Source organism: Dryobates pubescens, chromosome Z, assembly GCF_014839835.1.
Source record: "Dryobates pubescens isolate bDryPub1 chromosome Z, bDryPub1.pri, whole genome shotgun sequence".
NCBI classification, from domain to species: domain Eukaryota; kingdom Metazoa; phylum Chordata; class Aves; order Piciformes; family Picidae; genus Dryobates; species Dryobates pubescens.
The window spans coordinates 122,573,484-122,596,174 of NC_071657.1; the positions used below are offsets into that span (position 1 = coordinate 122,573,484).

General features: G+C 37.6%; 1 protein-coding gene across 1 annotated transcript in view; it reads right to left on the bottom strand.

Annotated features, from left to right (window-relative positions):
* MDFIC (MyoD family inhibitor domain containing) overlaps positions 1–22,691 on the bottom strand; it is an 81,904-nt gene that overhangs the window by 10,005 nt on the left and 49,208 nt on the right. Inside the window, 1 exon segment of the mRNA XM_054177861.1 lies at positions 18,770–19,045. Within this exon segment, the coding sequence (XP_054033836.1) occupies positions 18,770–19,045 (276 nt within the window).

Below are 22,691 nucleotides of genomic sequence, written 5' to 3' on the forward strand. Positions count from 1 at the left end.
GATATTCCAAAGCTTCAGAGGTATCACATTCACAAGTATGTTCAACTAGGAGTCGATTTTAACAGTGAACATAGAAAAGATGAAGAAATTATTTGAAACGTAACATACATCTTGGTATTGTTGTAGACCTCCATAATAAATGACTTTTAAAACAAACAAAACAAAACCAAAAAAGCCATCTTGTGGTAAAGTTAAAAAAACAAAGGTAGGCATTGTGGAAAAAGATTGTAACGTGAAACACACGCAACTTGAAGTTCAGTGTATTCACAGTGTGGTCACTTGTGCAACTTGGAGATGAGACAAATTGCAGAAGCCTACACCACTGATTGAAGAGGAATTGTATAGTGCTTGGGCACCAATTACATACCCCACTGAGATGATATAAAGAGCCTCAATTATATTGGAGTATTTTGTCAGTTAAAATAGCATATGCATATTAGAATAAAAATTAGTAAGATACTATTAAAGGTACAAAAGGTATTATACAATCCTTCATCTAACATCCCATTTTTATGAGTACTGAATGATAATGCACTAACAATTGCTGTAATATACATACATAAAGGAGGCAAATAGGATTGTATGTAGTGTTTTTATTAAATTAAGTTTTAAGTGAGGTGAACTGATATACTAAAAACCATATAGAGATTAAGATCACCTAATCAATCTCAGCATCCGCCTGGTTTGCAGAATGGCAATTCACAGACATTTCTTTCCAACCATAGTAGAAATAGCCCACCATATCAAATACTTTTAAAGAACAGAAAGGCCACCCTTTTACGTCAGTAGCACCAAATCACTGGTAAATAGCATAAATAAGTGCTTATGAGATGGCTGAAATTTGTGCATGCAATCAATTACATATCTGAGTACACTGAGCACAGTGAATAAGTACGTCATTAAAGTGGGCACAGTATGTTATATTTATTGTACTTCTTTCAATATCCTGATGCTAAAACTGAGTTAAGGTCCCCTTGCTCTCTTTGGAAGTGGCAGAAGGGTTAGAAGGTATGAAAAAAAAAGTGGGATTAATACCTGTAGGATTTCCGAGCTACTACTGTCACCATCAACACTACCTTAAGTCTTCCAACACATGGTGTAAGCACACATATAGACAGAGAGAGGACCAGAGAGAAGACACATGGGGGATATTTCTCTAATCTTTAATTCTGTTTTGGGAGAAAGAGTAAAATCTCTGGTATAAGATCCATTCCATATTCTATCTGTTGACTTTCAGAAAGTCACGAGTGTTGACCAAAGAGACTTTACTGTTGCAACACATCAGTATAATTGACATTGCTCTCCAAGAACACATATAAAACATTCCAACCATAAAGACTTTTTTTTTTCTCCTTTTTTTTTAAATGTATGAACAGCTCAGAAAAGTTTCTAATTTAGAATATTGTATAAACAATGTCCCATCAAACTCAACAAACAGTTCTTAGCATGAATAGGATGGCTGAAATACAGCCATTATTCAATCCAAAAGCTCCCAAAAGTTCTTGATCATTCATTACAGAAGCCATTTTTTTTTTTTTCTAGAAATATGATGTATTATGATACTGGCTAGAACACTAAGTCTCAAATGGTACTGTCTATGCATTTAATAGTTCTCTTAAATGATTACTTTGTCATAGTTTCAATGGTGAGACTTCACAGTGCACACTCAAGCACAATTTATGTCAGTTTTAACATCTTACCTCTAAAGGCCCACATATCCACAGACATGGTACAACATTCAACAAATTTAAAACAGGCATAGAAAAAAATTACTGCATGAGACTGTGAGCATGCAGTTTCTGCAGTATTAAACTAGCATAAGCATGTCCACAATCAGCTTAAAAGCCAACATGAAAAACCCCCACTTTGCTTAAACCACAGCTGAAACAGTCTATTCCATGTATGCTTAACTGATTTTAAAAATATACCTTACTTTAAAATGCTGTTACTGCATGTAAGCCTTTGCTTTACAGGCCACATAGGCCATTAGACCTTAACATCAGTCTACTGCAATACTGTGTAGCAACTACGCTCTTTCCCATCTTGGTTTTAGCAAACTGAAGACTCTTGCTGTTGATACACAAAAGCAATTTTAATTTAATTTAATCATGGATGGAATTCCACCTCATTGATACAATATCACTAAGGAATGAACCTGCCCCTTTAATGACAAATGTTTTTACCTTTGGAGAGTCATGTTAACATAGCTTCTACCACCTGAGCTGGTTTAGCTCCATTTGTAAGACAACTCATGTACACTGGCTCACCCTCAGTGCAAATCACCTAAAGGCCAAAGCCTTCAGGAAGTGTTATAACAGGGGAAAAAAATAATAAATCACAAATAAGACATTAAATTATCATTCAGAAGAATAACAGGTCAAGACCACATGAAGAAGATATCCCAAACTTTCAAAATAGATCTTTATTTCAAAATAGTGTTTGAGAACAGCACACCCAGTTGATAGAAAATACAAATAGTAAGTTACCATTTTTCAAATGGACCAGTTCGCAGAAATATATACTGAGACACTGTACAAGTTCACAAGAATTATTATAAAATAGACAGCTAAGTTCTGATGTTTTTATTTTATTTAAACTATATTTTCACATTTGACTCCTAATTCTGCTTGTTTTAGTTACACAGGGTGCCTACAAGATTGCCTATATAGTAAAAATTACAAAACAGAGGAATATAAATATAGAAAAGAATTCCTTAAACTACATACTAATATCTGTTGCTTCAAAGATACATTTTACAAAAGTGCTAATATCTCTATGACAAACAGTAGACGATTACATTTAAATGACAAAATTCACACCATTTCTTTTTTTTTTTTTTTCAATTGTCTGTAATACTTCGATACTTCTAATCACCAGAAGGGTTAATAAACACTACTTTCACTTCCTTGCATTTCCCGAATGAAGTGGGAAAAGAAATAATGTATCTGCATATGTGCATGTGTGTGTGAGAAAGAGGGAATATGTACACATATGCATCTATGCACGAAGTACTTATTATTTGTATCTTAAGAATAGTGGAAGTGAATGCTTAATAGCAAATACATGTCCCAGGTTTTTGTCATTTCAATAAATCAAAAAAATCTCTGAGTTCCTGCAAGTAGAAACAAGGGTTTGTGCAGAGCAAACTGTATAGCTAAACTTTTACACAGAAAAAAAAACTCCCTAGGTTGGTATTTTTCCTTTCTAAAAACCAATATCATCCTGTGGTAAAAGTAATTTTTACTAACACTGATTATTCACTAAAGGTTCGACATGAAAAGGTGCAGTTTTCTAAGCACAAAACTAGAAGTGAGCATGAACATTGGGGCAGGACAAGAGACTGGAAGTTCTCTTCCTTGTTCCAGAAAGCACAATAAGAAAAGAAACCACTATAATTCACCTCTCAGTGTCCAGAAGGACATGACAAAGGACATTTCATGATGCTGCCTAGCCCCAGGGAGCATGTCCCACTATCAGAGTTATCAACCATAGACCTAGAATGGGTGATGCCCAATCTAGACTTTTTCCAAGGTGCATTGAGTCCCAGTGCTCACTGTGATGCCCCCAATTTCCCCAGAGGCATTATGCCGTACAAAGGCAAAATGCCTCCAGGCACTGCCACTCAACCAAGGCACCTTTTCCCCCTTTCCAATGTAGTTCAGACTTTTAGGAGTCATAATTGAGCCCCATGGGCCTGATTCTGAGTTCTCAGAATTTATCAGTTTAACTATACAATTCCTTATTAGCCTGCCTATTACCATAGTATCTTTGTACTCTTTAGCTGGAGCTAAACCAATAAAAAAATTCTGACATTAATGGAAATGTACCTTATGCAATATTGATCTGAATTTGGTCCAATATGTGGGGAAAAAATAACCATGGTAAGATCAATTCTTGTTGTAACTACCAAAAAATGGGTAAGAAACCCTGTGAGTAAAATCTGCATTGCATCAGAATACATCACAATATTGCATATGATAAGACAAAATGTAATACTTCTCAGCTTCCTTATAGTTGAGGATTTGGCTATGTTACCTTCAGTGATAACTTGCAGTAGTAGGCACTACTAGTCAGTGTTCACAGGGAGAAGCTTTGGTTAATATCAGACCATTTGTTGACTTAGCTTCACATCCCTGTGATCTTTAGCTTGTCACATTTGCATAAACTGAATTCACTACAGTGGAAAGAGACATTTATGGTAAATTCACTCAGCAGAAATTTGCTATTGGCTACCAATGACTCTTGCAACAAGACCTAAATTTATGAGGTCCAACAATCTACAAAAGGAAAATCTGAAGTGTAGGTAGGGAAGTTTAAGTATGTGAGATCAAGAGATGTAGGTGTTTCACACAAAAAAGTCAATGAGCTACAGGAATTTAAGTGAGAAAATAGCAGGTGGTAAAGAAAATGGGTACCATTATTTCCTAAGTCTGTGAATGCCATAAATCTATGTGCTGGACTGATTTAGTTTCTCAACGACAATGACAAAGAGAAATATTTTTATAAAAATATTAATTGTATAATAAGGAAAAAGTTACCCACTGGATCCTAGCTGTATTTCCCAAATATTTTAAATCCCAGTCCTTTTATTTTTAAAAGATGTCACACACTTTTTAAAAATTACTTTTTTTTTAAACAATTATCTAAGAATAACACTTAAAATGTATGTGAGAATAAGTATTTTTGCATTTACATTTTATGTTCAATGACAGAATTCCTTAATCCATTTTAAACTGGCCTTTGTAACCAGTTTAAAGTCTGCCATCTTCTGAGGATCTTTCTCACATAGTGATGAAATAAATACTAAGTTATGTGACACTAGGTCTAAAGCCACAAACACTCGACAGGGCCCCTTAATGTATAGGTTTAGATTCTTGAATTAGACAAGATTTGAAGATTTGTTAGTCTACCAACAGGTTGGACTTGGTGATCTTTGAGGTCTCTTCCAACCTTGGTGATACTGTGGTACTAGTTAATCTGTCAGTTTTAAGGATATATTTCATGTCCACACATATTTCTAAAGTCTCTTTCTACAAAGAAGCATTTCAAGTAATATTAGTACTGAAGTAAAATAGAAGTTCTCTATTCTATCTTGATTGATAACAATGAAATCTTGGTACTCTAATTTATGGCAAAACTTAAATTGGCTTTAGTTTGCCAAATCTTCTCATAGTATCAATACTGACAGTGGAAAATACAAGGAATCTCCCGCAAACCAATAAGATATTCAAAACAAAAGATATATTGCCATGGTGACCAGTGCAGCAAAACCAACAGTAGATTCCTGATGCTGACTTTTGAATGAGTTTTAAAATAACAAAGTTCCTTTCAACCCAAAGAGACTGAAATAAAGACATCTGACTTTTCAGAATGCCTGTAAAGGCATGTTATGCATGAGGGCATTTAAGCATTTAAACATTAATGTAGATAAAGGAAAATCCTTAAGGCTTTGCCCTGTAGTCTCTTCTCTGACCAAAACCTGTTACTCAATTCTGATGGCACCTTTGCCCTCATACAGCCTGAGGGACATGGCATATAATGTGGCATCAGTAAGTCTTCCGCTTGCAAAGTCAAAACAAAGCTGGAACAGAGCTTGAGTTCCATATATAAAACTATACAATTTGTGTTAGAATACATATTTGAGGATTGCTTTAAAAAATATATATATAGGGAATTGACAGTGCAATACCAGTTGGTTGTGTGAAAATCTTACCTTGTCTTTCTTCAAATATATTTAAAGAAAAGCTCTCCAGTTATATAGAGAATAAAATAAAAAGGGATAAACATTTCATGATGGGAAGCAGATCCCACAGCATTCCATGCAGATTTCCAAGCAATCTGAAGATTCACAACATGCGTCCATTATGCCACAGTCCATATCACATGGGCAGTTACAGTCATCCCCCATCTCGTCCCCACAGCAACAGCAGCAGGCTTCCGATGTGCAGATGCCACACGATGCTTGTCCCAGAACAATGTTACAGAGGGTAAGAAATTCACAGAACAAGCAAGCTAGGATACAGTGAACACAGCAATCTTCATAAGCAGCAGTTTGGTAGCATGTCATGCAGGATCAAACATAACAAATAAACCAAAAAAATACAAGAGAGAGAGAGAAAAAAAGAATAAATCATTATTATGTTATTCTAACATAACTGTCAAGACAAGTAGTTGAAAGACAATGATTCAGAATAGACATAATCTTACACCATAAAGAACACACCTGCCATCTTCAAAGGCACTTTTGCAGCCTAACTTGTCTCCAGCTCAGTAAGTACTGGGTTTGCTGCAAGTTTCCTTTCCCTGCTTCATTTTATGTAAATCCCAAGTACCAAACACTTAGATCTATTTCTCCAGCCACTTATTATGTAAAATTTCCATATCTGTTATCTTTAATAGTAACTTTCCCCAGCAGGCCCACAAAGTGATTAAAAAATTAATGTAAAAGAATGAAAGAAACAATTTCCAGCCTCTCCCAGTATATTTTTTCCTTCTGAATGTAATTTGTTGGCTTGATAGCTATGAAGAAAAATAAGGGAGTTGCCTTAACATTTTTGTTTTCTTTATAGTTTTATGCACACCTCAAAACCAGTATTAACAAGAACTTGAATGTGGCCAGAGAAGGGCAACAAGGCTGGTGAGAGGTCTTGAACACAAGCCCTATGAGGAGAGGTTGAGGGAGATGAGGTTGTTCAGCCTGGAGAAGAGGAGGCTCAGGGGAGACCTTATTGCTCTCCACAACTACCTGAAGGGAGGTTGTAGCCAGGTGGGGGTTGGTCTCTTCTCCCAGGCAACCAGCAGCAGAACAAGAGGACACAGTCTCAAGCTGTGCCAGGGGAAGTTTAGGCTCAAGATGAGGAGAAAGTTTTTCACAGAAAGAGTAACTGGCCAGTGGAATGGGCTGCCCAGGGGGGTGGTGGAGTTAGTGTCCCTGGAGGTGTTCAAAAAAAGATTGGATGTGGCACTTGGAGCCATAGTCAGGTGGCGTTAGGACTTGATGATCTCTGAGGTCTTTTCCAACCTGGTTAATTCTGTGATCATATGAATTTCTGTACTTTCAACAATATATAAAACACTGAGTCAAACCAAAAATTTTTCTGTTGGTTTTCTACACAAATCTCCTGGCAATCCTTCTTACTCTACTACTTTGATCTTCAATAAAGTTTATAACTACATCTGCACATAAACACTCTTCTTTCATAAGTACTAAACTACATGACATAACTGTGGTGTCTTACGAACTCGCTGCACAAAGTATGGCACCCAAAGTATAAATATAAGGAATAACTTCAAACAATTAGTAATTCCATGAGACCTGAAAAAACTTAAAGATTGGAATTAAATGTGTCAGTGAAAAGGAGACTGCAGGAGTGAGGGATATACTGTGTTCTTTTCATTCTGCTCCCATAATAAGCACATAACATGTATAACTATACGTATAAATACATTTAACTTGTAAGATATAGTGAACAGTCCAGAAATGTTGAGGATAGAGAATTACTTTTCTTTCCTAGGCTCAGTTTTCATTCTTCTTTTTACTATTTGCAAGCTTTGAAATTCTATACTCGCAGACAGTTGAAGACTAGGGAAAATGTTCTGGGGAAAATATCCTGCACCATCTGATCCTTTCCCTGTCCCTATGGTCTATCACAGATATCTGCTATGACAGGCCAGTGAGAAAGACAAGATATTGAGCTATATGGGGAATTGGTCTGACCATCTACAGATGTTATGTTTTTATGGTTCACAGCTGAAGACTGTTATAGAATTATAAAATGGTTTGAGTTGGAAGAGACTTTTAAAGGTCATCTAGTCCAACACCCCTGTAGTGAGCATGGACATCTTTTTATCAGGTTCCTCAGAGCCCTCTCCAACCTGACCTTGAACATTCCCAGGGATGAGGTATCTTTTGTGTCTCTGGGCAGCCTGGTAAGAGAGTTTCATCAGTCTCATTGAAAAAAATGACATCCTTATATCTAGCCTAAAACTAACCTCTTCTAGTTTATTACCCCTTGTCCTGTCACAAAAGGACTTGCTAAAAAGACTATCCTAATTTTTCTTATAGACTCCTTGTAAGTACTGAAAGGCTGCAATAAGGTCTTCCCTGAGCCTTCTCTTCTCCAGGCTGAACAGTACCAACTGTCTCAACCTTTGTCACAGGAGAGGTGCTCCAGCCCTCTGATCATTTTTGTGGCTTTCCTCTGAACCCACTCCAACAGTTTCATATGTTTCTTATTCTGAGGACTCCAGAACTGGACACAGTAGTCCAAGGGAAAAGCTCACAATTCATTGCTACAGTAATACAATTACTGGGCCACCTAAAGATACTTATAAATGTCAAAAAATATGCAATAACCATGGCAAGTATCTTGATTAAGTACTTCTAACATTGCAGAAACTTTCACTGGAGGATAGTGTAGTTACGACTTTACACAAGAAAGCAGGCTCAGACCTGTAAATGTGTCCCAAGAAGCAAAGTAACTACCTGAGCTCTTAGCTTACTCTGAACATCACACTGCTGGGGACTGATTTCTCTTACTGGCTAAACTACATAGATCCAAACTTAGTTTTGGAATACCTGTACTGTACTGTGGTCACAGTCATACATACTGAAAACTTATGAACAGAATAAAAAAGAGAAAAAGCAAAAAAAAAAAAAAAGAAAGAAGGCAAAAACCCCAACACAACAAAAAAAAACCCCAACCTAGAAAGCTCTCTACTACCATGCATGAAGCAAAACTGAGAGGAAATTACAGCTAAGATTGAGCTGTTTTTTTGAAGAAAGTTGTTGCTTGTATTAGAAGGCTGCTTTTGCCAAGGAAATACTGTTGCTAAATAATTGACCTTTACAGAAACCCCAGAAGATATGTGAAATAAAGCTGGGGACTAGCAGTTCACTGAAGAGGTCCAAAGCCAGACTGATAGTGATTAATTAGCTGGTTGTCATGGAGATGGTGTTAAATTTGCTCAGGTAAAAATCTCCTTTCATATTTTCTTTTAATATGAAAGAAAAAGATAAAAAAGCTGAGTTCCATCTAAGAAACCTTCATATTTGAAGAATTGAAGTGTTTACTATGTTGCATCTTCAAAAAACACTGGAAAGATGACAATATCACAACAAATTCTGTTCTACAAATGTTTTTTTTAAACAAAAAGTAAAAAAACTTTAGGTATATCAGTACTGAAAATAAAAAACTCAAACAATTTTTGCCTGCTTCATGTGAAATTGCAGGGAGATAAATACTCACAAAAATTATAATGTACATATTTATTGCTGGGCAAAAGAGAGACCTCATAGATTAAACAAAAGGGGCTGCACTCAGAAAGAACTTTCTGCACCCAGAAAAGAACTTTTCTCTTCTAATCTGAAAAAAAAAAAAGCCCCAAGATTAAAACAATAATTACAAGAAGAGGCTGTGTTAATTTAAATAAAAGTCATCCAAAGGTAAAAGCTATTAAAAATGGTCCAAGATACAGAAAGAAATTTTGGCTATTAGTGCTATGATGGAAACTCTGTGGAGAGTCTGTCTTTCCATCTCTTCTTCACTGACTGAAATGCTGAAAGGATTTGTTTGCCTGTTACTTTTATTTCATTCCCTCCAGATGTCAAAACTATTTTTCTAGTCAGAAAATCTTTATATAACATTTCACTCAAGCTACACAAACACTTAACATAAAGTAGGGATACCCTTTACTGCTCTCATTCTTCTGAAGACTCATTTGTACAATGAACATAAACTTTGATCCTTATTTCAAGGACAAACATGAAATAACCATACTTTTATATTCTTCATGTTATTGACTTTTAATAGCCATCTAGGCAGCAATTATTTAACACATGGCAAAGCATGCTGCTACCTAGTTCTACTTAGCTTACTGAATTCAGAAACATGAATCTATAGGTCTGTAACACCTTTGGATAAAACGGCTGGAAGAATAATTTCTTCCATGTATGACCCCTACTTCTTAGCTTCTCATTTACAGATGCAATTGTAAGGGAAAGGAACAGATATAGTCACAATATTTGTTGTTGTAATAAGAAATCTGCATGCTACACAAAACTCATACACTATTCTCTAACGCCCGTATTCCTACAGCAATCTGTGTAGAAAAATCTGCGTAGTTAAAACTCATTTACTTTGGTTGTTTTTGCATGATGTCACAATCAGTGGGATCTATCTATGAAGAAGGTGCTACATAAAGCTCACTTCAAAAGGGATGGCCATGTTGTTCAGGGCCATGTTGTTCATAGCCATGTTGTAGACCACTAAAATGTATTTCACTGCTTGCCCAAGACTTTTTAATAATTATCTTCTTCCAAGGCCAAGGAGACTATTTTAAATCACAGACTACTTCAAATTTCAGAACTATTTTAACATGCTAAGAAAAAAAGACTACACTTAACTTCCACATTAAAATCCTAATAGTTTTTGCAGATGAGTGAGCAGTAGAATACATTAATCCAATTGGAACTAAATTTGCTTTATGTATTTGGGAAGAATTTGGACAAAACTGCAAGTCAGAAGATCTTAATGTCTGCCAATATGTGTTCTGGAAATTTTGCATAAATTTTAGACTTTTCTGATAAAGAAACTATTTTGTAATATCAGTATAACACTGTATCACTTTAAGGAGATGGTATCTTAAATTATTTGATTTATGTCTTTGTTTTGTTAGAGAATTAGAGATTTTGTCATGCTTATTTTCCCAGTTAAGAGCTAGGAGTGGGTCTTTATCAAGGACTAAACTCCATCTGTCTTGATGTTGACGATGCAGTACTGTTAACTCCCAAGATCACATTTGTTGACTATGACCTAGGTTTCCAAAAGTCATGCTGAATAACATAAGATATGATAGGTTTGTTCGGTAGATACTAATAGTACACTTTATTAAACAAACTCACAGTTGGGCAAGGGGAAGAAAAAAGATAAGCTTTCAGACACTTATCTTCAACTATCTTTTCATTTTGCCTGGGATGGAGGTTAGACCTGAAGTTAAAAAATGTTTTTCTAAACATTTGCATGTGCACAATACTTTATATGTCTAAAATCTCTGCAAACAGGTATTAGCCTGATATTAAATTCCTTCTAAATGCTCAGATATATATTTTATTTCAAATTCCTTTTCATTGTCTCCTCCTTATTTTTATGAAAAGGAAAGGCTCTACTTAAGAAACTGACTTTTAAGAGAACTATCAACATTGAAACTGTACAAGGGATGCAGAAGTTTAACTGAAAAATGTACAGAGAAATGCACACACAAGCTGATCTGTGCTTCTTTTATAATGGTTGACACTAAGCTGTCACAAACTGACCCAGTAAGCTTTCATACCAAGCAGGCAGGTCAGATATGATAAAAGGTTTTCATGTCTGCAATGGTAAATAATCTCACTTACAGGATGGTGACCTTGGTCAGATTCTTAATAACTATATTCACCAAGTTCAGACAACTCGAAACAAATCTCCAGGCACTCCGCTGTCTCACAGCAAGATTCAAAAAGGGCAAAACCGCAATCAAAAAAATGCAATCAAAGTGGCAGCTGAAGTCCTCAGCAGGGGTTTACTCTAGGCCCCTGCAGAGTGTGGAACAGAAGGCCCAGCAAGTGCTACATGCATCCCATGGGCTGGCAGCACAGGGCCAGCAGCAGTGGGGATGAACACAGTGCTCACAGCGGAAACAGCCCATGACCAGAGCAGCACAGCCAGGCAACGAGACAACACCTCAGCACAAGTTTCTTAAAGTCATGCATTGCAGAGAGGCAGGGTGTAAACTTACTGAGTAGTGGTATTCACATCATCACACCATGATTCCTACAATGTACATGGTTTGTGCGCAGCCCCTGCTACCCATTCTCTTCCAGAAAACTCACTCCACTCAGGAAAATGGTCAAGAGAAAGAAATACAGACAAAACTAACTGCCAAGTCACATGCAGTATAGCTGTTCAGTTCAGAGAGACCTACTAAGAAATGTGCTAATTTCCACTATCTAAGGCTTCCTTTGAATATGAAGCTTTCACTGATGTTGCTGATCACTGCAAATACCGAGACTAGTTAGGCACAAAATAGACCATAACCTTATAAAATGCATACAACAGGAAGACCTTTTTATTACAGGCCCTGTTTTCGACCCACTCTGGTTACAGAATGTGTAAGTCACTTCCCAAGGCTTCTATGAAAACAAAAACATAACCATGCTTAAAACACAGGACTCTTCAAGATGTCTTCTTAAAAATCGCAGGTTTGATGGTGTTATTTGCCCACTGCTTGACTGACAACTGCATCCCCATACAATGTTTAACAAAAAAAATAAATAAATCTGTTTTGCACTTCATGCTCAGACACAAATCTTTGAGAAACTGATTCAAAGTGGATAACAGTGGAATTTTTTTGTCTAAGTAGAGAGATTTTCAGCATACTAATGAACTAGCTGCCTAAATGTTACTTAAGGTTATGAGATGGATTTCAAAAGTGTATGTATATTTGAAAAAAATGAAGAGGGAGAGACAGATGGCCAGCAGATATTTCTGCAGTGTCAGGCTATTGATGGTGAAGTGAACATTCAAAACAAAATTCAGTAAACACCACCAATACAATGACAGAAGAATTTATAAAAGAAAACATATTGCTGCTCTTGTGATATTTAAGGGGGAAAAGAAAAATAAGTTTTAAAATCCTATTCAAAATCATATGCCCAAAAGGAAAGTAAAATTGACTGAAAACTGTTTTTCAGTTTACACAAACTTGCATAAACCAAAGATGCTCCTACTTCAAATAGAGGTCTACTAACCTGCTTAGAGAAATACTCATTACTTTCCATACATAAGCAACTAGTAGTTCTTGAGACCCTGGCTTAACACAAAGGCTATTTGATGGACTTACTTTGTCTTCAGTTAAGCCATCAATATCTCTTGGGATACTCAAATTAATGTAGTCAGCAGAATGAGTTAAATAGTATCCATCAACCCTATGCTTTGATTCAACATCCAGAACAGAAGAAGTTACATTATACTAAAAAGAAGGGGTAGAAGGGAAGGTCTCAATCAAATGCACCCTGAAATGTTGAATTTTAAACACTGGATTTTAAAACACTGGGTGAGACTGATCACCACATGTCCAAGCTCAGCAGCACAAGATACACAGTCTAGAAGATTGAGGAAAGTTGCTTCAGGCCTTGCTCCTGGAAAAGTACACATGGCAACTTAAATCTGGTGGCACACCTACATTGTCTGTCCTTTCTCAGAGCCTCACTTCCATGTTTCAAGTTCTTTTTTTATCTACCTCTCTCCTATACCTAGCCTTGTTACACTTCCTATAACCAATCTTGAAAAAAAAAAATCCTTGGAATAAAAACAGCTTTCTAGTGCCTCTCTGGTTTAGAGAGCCTGGGTAGGAGGGCCACAAGGATGATCAGAGGACTGGAGAGCCTCTCCTATGAGGACAGATTGAAGGAGTTGGGGCTGTTCAGTCTGGAGAAGAGAAGGCTCCGAGATGACCTAATTGTGGCCTTCCAGTATCTGAAGGGGGCCTACAAGAAGGCTGGGGAGGGACTTCTCAGGATCTCAGGTAGTGATAGGACTAGGGAGAAAGGAATGAAGCTGGAGGTGGGGAGATTCAGGCTGAATGTGAGGAGAAAGTTCTTCACCATGAGAGTGGTGAAGCCCTGGAATGGGTTGTCCAGGGAGGTGGCTGGGGCACCGTCCCTGGAGGTGTTTAAGACCAGGCTGGAGGAGGCTCTGGCCAGCCTGATCTAGTGAGGGGTGTCCCTGCCCATGGCAGGAGGGCTGGAACTAGATGATCCTTGTGGTCCCTTCCAACCCTGACTGATACTATGATACTATGAATACAGGAAGATCTTGTACATACAGGATTCAGGCTTATGATCTGTTCACCATAGCTTAACAAGCTATCATTTCCAGACTAATGCAGCAATTGTGTATGCTTTTAGCCTTTTGAATATGAAAAGTACCACGCTAAACTCAACTTACCATAATTTGCTGTAGTTCTGGGAACTACCCTAACATGGGGACCAGTGCTGTTTAGCATCTTTGTCAGCAATGCAAACAGTAGGATTGAGCACACCCTCAGCAAGTTTGCAGGTGACACCAAGCTGTGTGGTCTGGTTCACACACCGTAGGGAAGGGATGTCATCTAGAGGGACTTGAGCAGGCTTGAGAGGTGGCCAATGTCAAGCTCATGCAGTTCACCAAGTCAGAGTGCAAGGTCCTACAGCTATGCCAGGGCAATACCAAGCACAAATATAGGCTGGGCAAGGCAGAAGGACTTGGGGCTGTCAGTTGATGAAAAACTTAATATGACCCAGAAATGTGCACGTGCAGCCCAGAAGACCAACTGTGCCCTGGGCTGCATCAAAAGAAGTGTGACAAGTAGGGCAAGGGAGACATCCATTTCAAGTGAATTAAATCTCTGTACCCTCTTTTTATAAGCAATTGCTTTGACTAAAAAAATGTGTAACACCAAGCTTCATAATGTTTTGGAAAGGAAACATTGTTTAGGAAGGAAACAAAGGAAAACTTTGTTTAGTTTTTACAAAATAATCAATGCCCACTTCATTTTGCCCCCTGCACCTCCTTAATTAAATACCTTTTCCAACCCTCCCACCGCCCAGCTTCTTTCCTTTCATCTTCCACCTCTGCATATGTCATTATTTCCTTTCACTACTCAGATATGTATATTTATGAATTCAGTTACTCATTTTTTCTTCATGTCCTAACATTAAGATTTACTGTTCACCCACCACATAGACCTCCTCCGATCTCCTACAGACCTCCTCCTGTTTTCAGGTTCCTTTGGACAGGTGCCACTGCTTTCAAACACAGCAGCTGAACTGCCTTCTTTTTATTCATCTACTATTGCTTTTTCAAATTACCAAGGTGTTTCTCTGCTCTATACATAGCAGGTGCAAGAAAGTGACAATTCTCATTGCCAGTGCCAACAGTTTTGGAAAAACTATGACAACTCTGACATCAATAATTTAAAAGATGATTAAAATTTCTTTGACTAAAAAAAAATATTTTATTCCCAATGTGCACTGAAACATACCCAATTCCTTTGAAAAATCTTTAGAACTGAAACAGTGTTTAAAAACTGCTTTTTAAGAGAGACACTCCTACTATTTCACAATTCCTTTAGTTTTCTGTAGTGCAAGTTATGGAGCTGAGTAAGATTTCTTCAGGGACAATATGGATTAATAATAGATGAGGGAAAAGCAGAACTGGTGAGTGCACTCACACCCTCCTAAGCCTCATTGGATGTGAAAATGTTTCAAAACAGCATATACTCAAATGCTGACATGACTCTTCCATACAGGCTCATTTTAAAAGGGAGTTTTTAAAGGTTTTATACCACTGCTACCAAAATGTCTGTTACAGTTTAGGCATTTCTAATGCGACCCCAATTCCAACATCTCACAAGATATGATCTACAGTGCAAATTGAGTTTGCAGCTGGAAAAATTAATAAAAGAATTGTTAACTATGGAAGCATGACTTTTGGTGGGGAACTAGGAGGCTTTATGGCTTGCATTAGGGCAGTCTAGTACCTTGGAGATGAAGAGGAGCAGTTCTGATCTTCATGGGAATATGTGATGTCCTGGGTAAAGTAATACTGGATTTCATTTAGCTTTCTAGTATATATACTGCGGACTGCAGTATATGAAGCAGCAGGCCACATTTATAAGCTTTTAAATAAACATGACCCTAAATATGCTCCTGAGCAGGATAGGTAGCAAACCTGGATGTTTCTTGATTCTGTCCCGCTTCAAGCACAGGTAAGTTTTCTGTTCTGTCACTAGATAAGATGTTCTAGAGCAAAATAACTACCATATCTGGACTTATTTTGCATTGCAAATAGGTGTGGTGCTCCAGAAATATGCAATTCTTGTCTTCGTAGAACACAAGAAGAATGGCAGCTTTTATGAGGGAATAAGAAAAAATGCAAAATATTTTCTCTTTCCAGCTTGATGAACAGATTTTTCACTTTTCTTCCTTTGAAGCTATAAAATATTTATTTTCTCAGGCCACTTTGCTTCACTTAAAACCAGTTATTCTTCTGACTTTATTGATAGAGCAGAGCACTCATGGTGGAAGAGAAGACAGACAAGGTAAAAATATATGTATGTTCAAGTTAAAAACAAAAGCTGTAAGTGATGAGATCACAAAATATAAGATACATAGAATACATAGAATACATAGAATAAACCAGGTTGGAAGAGACCTTCAAGATCATCGCGTCCAACCCATCAACCAATCCAACACCACCCAAGCAACTAACCCACGGCACCAAGCACCCCATCAAGTCTTCTCCTGAAAACCTCCAGTGATGACGACTCTACCACCTCCCCAGGCAGCCCATTCCAATGGGCAATCACTCTTTCTGTATAGAACTTTTTCCTAACATCCAGCCTGAACCTCCCCTGGCGCAGCCTGAGACTGTGTCCTCTTGTTCTGGTACTGGCCGCCTGGGAGAAGAGACCAACATCCATCTGTCTACAACCTCCCTTCAGGTAGTTGTAGAGAGTAATAAGGTCACCCCTGAGTCTCCTCTTCTCCAGGCTAAGCAACCCCAGCTCCCTCAGCCTCTCCTCATAGGGCTTGTGTTCCAAACCCCTCACCAACTTTGTTGCTCTTCTCTGGACTCGTTCCAGCAAGTCAACATCCTTCCTAAACTGAGGGGCCCAGAACTGGACACAGTACTCGAGGTGCGGCCTAACCAGTGCAGTGTACAGGGGCAGAATGACCTCCCTGCTCCTGCTGGCCACACTGTTCCTGATGCAGGCCAGGATGCCACTGGCCCTCTTAGCTGCCTGGGCACACTGCAAGCTCATGTTCAGTCTACTGTCAACCAGCACCCCCAGGTCCCTCTCAGCCTGACTGCTCTCCAGCCACTCTGACCCCAGCTTGTAGCTCTGCATGGGGTTGTTGTGGCCAATGTGCAGAACCCGGCACTTGGATGTGTTAAATCTCATGCTGTTGGACTCTGCCCATCTGTCCAGCCTGTCGAGGTCCCTCTGCAGAGCCTCTCTTACATAAGGAACAGCAAATCTAAAGTGACTTGGAATACCTGAAAGTGGACACGTTTAACTGCATTTCCTTTATTTCTTTCTGCTAAAATTATCTGGACATTATGGCCTTTAATGTATCGACATTTCTTGTTGTATATATAAAAAAAAAGTGTATTACCAGTTTCAGCACAATTAGATGTTGGATATTAAAATCAGGTTTCATGATTTAGAGCTAAATCTGAAAGTATTTTATTAATTTTCTCCTCAATCATTTAGTAAGTTGACATAATCATTACCAAGGCTATTATGAACAAACAAAACCTCACACTGACTATATTCATTACAATATAATTGTAGACAAAAAAAAAGAGCAAGCATTTGCCATAAATTCTATAGTATCATGAACAGGGCAAGCACTGTCTCTTTAGAAGTCTGCAATTTTATTTTTTTAAGAGGTTGAATTTCTTAAATTCAGGGGCCTGCACTTTATACCACTTGTGTGAACAGATCTAGGTGTCTTGACTTACAGTTTTTTGATACTGCACGAAGGAACAATTTATAAGAAAAAGTATCAGGCTGGAGACTGAACTGGATTTCACATAAGAGAAAGAGATAAGGGGAATATAGGAAGTACGAAGCTGTGATTTTGGAAGGAAATGTTAGAGGACTGAAAGTGCAACAGAAAAATAACAGTAGGTTCTTGAAGATCAATATGAAAATAAACTGCAGCAAGGAGGACCAGCCCATGGTACAGTCTGAGTGAAACTGTTCTTGATATTACTACACAGATTCGCTGAATAGGTTTGACTGAAGTAGTTGAAGTCAAAAGAAGTCACTCTACAGACATCAGTAGGCTTCATTCAGGCCACTACGTGCAGTCCTTCTGATCCCTCTTCCTTTCATCTAGGTTAAGAATCCTCCCCATTTCACTGAACAGTACTATCTCCCATTTCTCTAAGAATCTGTGCCTGTATCCACTCTCCAGAGGTTTTCCTTTTAACCAGTTGCATCTATATCTACCTCAAACCAATAAAATTTACAGAGCCTCTGCACCCTTCTTGTAACAGGCAGGAGTATGTTAGTGCTAACGGGGAGGCAGTGAATTGAGGAGGAGCTCAGGAACTCTGGGGCCATTAGAGTAATTAAAAGCTGTGAAAAGACATCTAAAACATAAGGGAAATTATTTATTTTTGTTTATTTAAACTGTGCATAGGGAGCACAAAGCTTTTTCATGCAAATTAAGCATCTGGCATGTTAAACATTAAGCACAGGTCCAAATTTGATTATCTAGCTTCCAGGCCTCATGGCTAGTAAAAATATCAAGTAATAGAACATTATCAAAAGCAAACTCTAGCTTCATGGAGCCTGCCATTACTGGATTTAAATACTTACTATGGTTTGAACTACTAATTTAACTTTTATTTTCTCCTGGTGTATATATATATATATGACAATGTTGACAGGAGTTTCTATCAGTTCAGGATACTAACTAGAATGACTAAAACATTATCAGACTACACTGGCCAAATGTTCGAAAGCAAGAAATGTCCCATTCCCTCAATTTTCTTCAAATACTTTATATTTTCCTTTGGGGAAGTAACTCGTGTTTTATCATCATGATTTCTATTTGTTTCTGGAGCATGAGTCATACTCTTCAATTATTTTCAGTTGATTGTGTAATTATTAGTGAGAACAGGGTTTGGCTGGTCTGTATTCAGTTTGAGGTTTTTTAATAAGAAATTCTGCTTACCTTCAGGTGTAGTACCTGGCTTTTGAGAAAACACGGAGCTTATCTTACTCTTCTTGCTGCTGTTGCTGTTGACAGACAAGGTAGACTGAATTTTTCTGTGCATTTTTTCTGAAACAGGAGCTGAAAGTTTTCTGTTGTCTGCAGGTGTGTGCTTGACCCCGTTGTGAATGCCACTTCCATTACTTAGACCCACATGGCCGTTTTGGATTTTAACGCTTTCTTCCTCACCCCTTTCCAGTGCTGAAGTGTTTGGCTGAGGCAAACGTTGAGGTTGTGCTTAAAAGTAAATAAAGAATGTATTAATTTAATCTGTAAATTGAAAACTGAACACTATAGGTTAGATTGGGATGCAACTTTCATCGCTTCTAGTGATCAAAGAATAGAGTGAAAAGTTAACATCTATCTTTATATTTCCATTTTTAAATAGTCAACGCACACCTAACCACAGTTAAAAATAAAACCTTTGGCAATATCAGGAATCAAAATTCTACTCTCGAAAATTCAGTGTTGATAGCTCCTCATAGCTATTATTATCCTGCTCACATGTACTACTAAGGAACAACGTCTCTCACATTCCATGTAACAATGTTCTCTCAAACTGTGCTGCCTATGATTCCCTACCAGTGGAGTGGTACAGTTGCACCAATAACCTAGAATCAGTGGGGAAGGGTGTTAACCCTCCTAAATCAATAAACACAGTAGACTATGCTAAAACTTCTGTATGTCTGGATAGGCAAGTTTCTGTAACTGACAGCTAAATTGGTGGTGGCAGCTTACAAGTTTTGGGTTATTTTTAGTGCTTTGCTACAATACAATAGTTTGACAAAATTATCCAAAATCCAATCTTCAAAATTAGGTGTGTTTCTGTCATTACAGGTGAAGGAAAAGTCTTGCTGAATCTAAACAGTTGTATGTTTTGGCTTTAATTATTATAAGAGATTTGGATTTTTTTTGTGCGTGTGTTTTAATTTTTAAATTAAACAGTCTTCTTTCCAAAGTACTCTTAGTTCAGTCTTTTAATATTAACATACAAATTTTTAGCTGACTGGCTTCACAGTATTCACATGTGATACACAGGTCAAATCAAAATGGAATAAAACCCCAAATGTATTAGTTATCTCAATTTAAATTTATTTTAACTTTATTGATAATTTTGCACTAGGGAGACTTGAATCTTATGGTTAAAACACACTTGAAACCAATTAGGAACCATATGACTGCATTCTAGCATAAAGAACAAAAGCAACTGACAGTTCCAAGATTAAGCCACAACCACTCAGTTTAAGATAGAAATATTTTTACCTTATTTTTTAAAGGTTGTGTATATCTTAAAAAAAAAAAGAAGGTAAAAAAAAAAAAGAAAAGGTGTAATGTGGGGAACAACACAATGCTTCTTAAAACACAGTGATACCCAGGGACTCTCACTCTCTCTTTAATGATCCACTGCTCTCATTCAGCTGTCTTTCTTTTTTCAAATCTTTACATATGTGACAGCTCTCAAAAGTAGACCATAGACCATCTGGCATTTTCAGAGGTGTAACTTGTGCAAATTCAGCTCTACTGGGAACACAATGCTATCTTCTGCCTGCGTTATAAAAGATACAATAGAATGTAGAACTTATGAGTTGTTTTGAATTATTCATTTTTTGCCTGTATATTCAAGAAATTTTACAAACTCTGCATTTTGTACTACATAATCACATGCGTTAAAGGTACAAAGAAACTTTTTGACACCTCTTTTCTACAGAAAGATGGCATTTTGTTTGATATGTGAACATTCAGCGCCTGTTATATCATTCTAAACAGGCCGTGTGCTGCTACAAAAGATCCCATTTTACACTCTATGTATGAGCAAAAATTTTATTCTTGATATTCAGTAACTAATGTAATACACATCAAAATTTCTAATATGAGTTAGATGAACATTCAGCATCTTCAAATCAGGATGGCACTGGTCACTTACTGTATATCAAAGATTGAAGAAAAAAAAAAATAATCATTCCTCACAACATAGAAATGTTGCCGTTTCAAACATCCACAATGAATAGTTTCAAATGTCCTAAGTCATACTGTGCTTTTTAGGTTAATATGTTTTTAATCTTTAGCAAAACCAGTAGATTTGAGTCAATATTTTATACAGTGCTAACACTAGTGGATTTGCAATAAGAATGATAAATATTGGATTAATGATTCAATAGACTGAGTCTTTTTTGATAGAAAACTAGCAGATAATGTAGCTAGTAATAACTATACATGAATCTGCTGCCTGTGGAAAAGCAATAAAAAGGCAATATATTGCTATAGCATATAATCTATTAGTGTACTTCACTGCTTCCTTCCTTGTCATTGATTTCCTTACAAAGTGGGCTTTAATACAGTAACTTCTGCTGCTATTTAAATAACTTTACATAATAATTTAACTGTGAGGTTACTATCTGGTTAGTAAATATTCAAATACTAAACATTAACTATGGCTTTGAAATAACTATGCACATTCTCATTCAGACTCCAAAATCCTTAGCCCAGTTTTAATAACTATACAGACTGACAAGACATTGTTTACATGTTGCAAAATAACAGCAACTCTTGGGAGAAAAATTCCGATGTGTGCATTTAACACAAAAATGTATGTCAACACAAGGAAATTCAACCAAAAGGGGACAGTCTAACTAGTCATTAGGGATTTTAAACAAAACACAAAACTAAACATACAAGGAATACAGACTCCTCAGAGTCAAAGTTAATCAGCAAGTTTGCAGATGACACCAAGCTGTGTGGCCCAGTTGACATGCTGGAGGGAAGGGGTGCCATCTAGAGGGTCTTGGACAGGCTTGAGAGGTGGGCCCAAGCAACCTCACAAAATTCAACAAGCCCAAGTGCAAGGTCCCACACCTGGGTCAGGGCACTCCCAAGCAGTGGATGGGCAAAGATGGCTCAAGAGTGGTCTTGAGGAGAAGGACTTGGGTGTGACAGTTGATGGAAAACTTAACATGAGCCAGCAATGTGTGCTTGCAGCCCAGAAGCCAAATGGTATCCTGGGCTGCATCAAAAGAAGTGTAACCAGCAGGACAAGGGAAGTCACTCTGCCTGGGAAAAAGAAGGCTCAGGGGAGACCTTATAGCAGCCTTCCAGTACCTGAAAGGGACCTACAAGAAAGCCAGGTGTCACTGTATATGGTGACGGACAAAGTGACAAAAATATACACTCATGGCAAGCAGAGTATAGAGACAAAGACAAAGGATTCCATTTATTCTAGCAAAGCAATACCTATTTGTATGTATGTGATTAGTGTGGCTGTGTGTGATTGGTAAACAAACTTTTCTCAAGATTCTTACTGGTTAGTGATTGCATTGCTATGGTTACGTGTTAAGCTAGCCCAGGTGGCCCCTCTGTCTCATCTTGCGGTTTCTCATCCTCAAACATTCAGTTCAGGGACTTTCCAGATTCTCATGGGAACACAGTGATATTTTCGATGTCGAATTCTTCCTATCTCATCAGAGGGTCCACAGATTCATCAGTTTCCCACAGCCAGGAAGAGACTTTTTACAAGGGCTTATAGTGATAGGATGAGAGGGAACAGGTTGAAGCTTGAGGAGAGCAGATTTAGAGTAGATACTAGAAAGAAATTATTTACAGTAAGGGTGGTAAGACACTGGAATAGGTTGCCCAGGGAGGACATGCATGCCCTCTCCCTGGAGGTATTCAGGGTCAGGTTGGATGAGGCCTTGAGCAATCTGGTCTAGTGGAGGGTGTCCCTGCCCATGGCAGAGGCATTTGAACTGGATTATCTTTAAGGTCTCTTCCAACCTAAACCATTCTATGAATCTATGAAGCAAAAGAAAACATCAGGAGGAAGAGAAGAATTGAAACAGCTAAATAACAGCTTGATCACAACAAAAGAAATACAGATGCCCATGAAGTT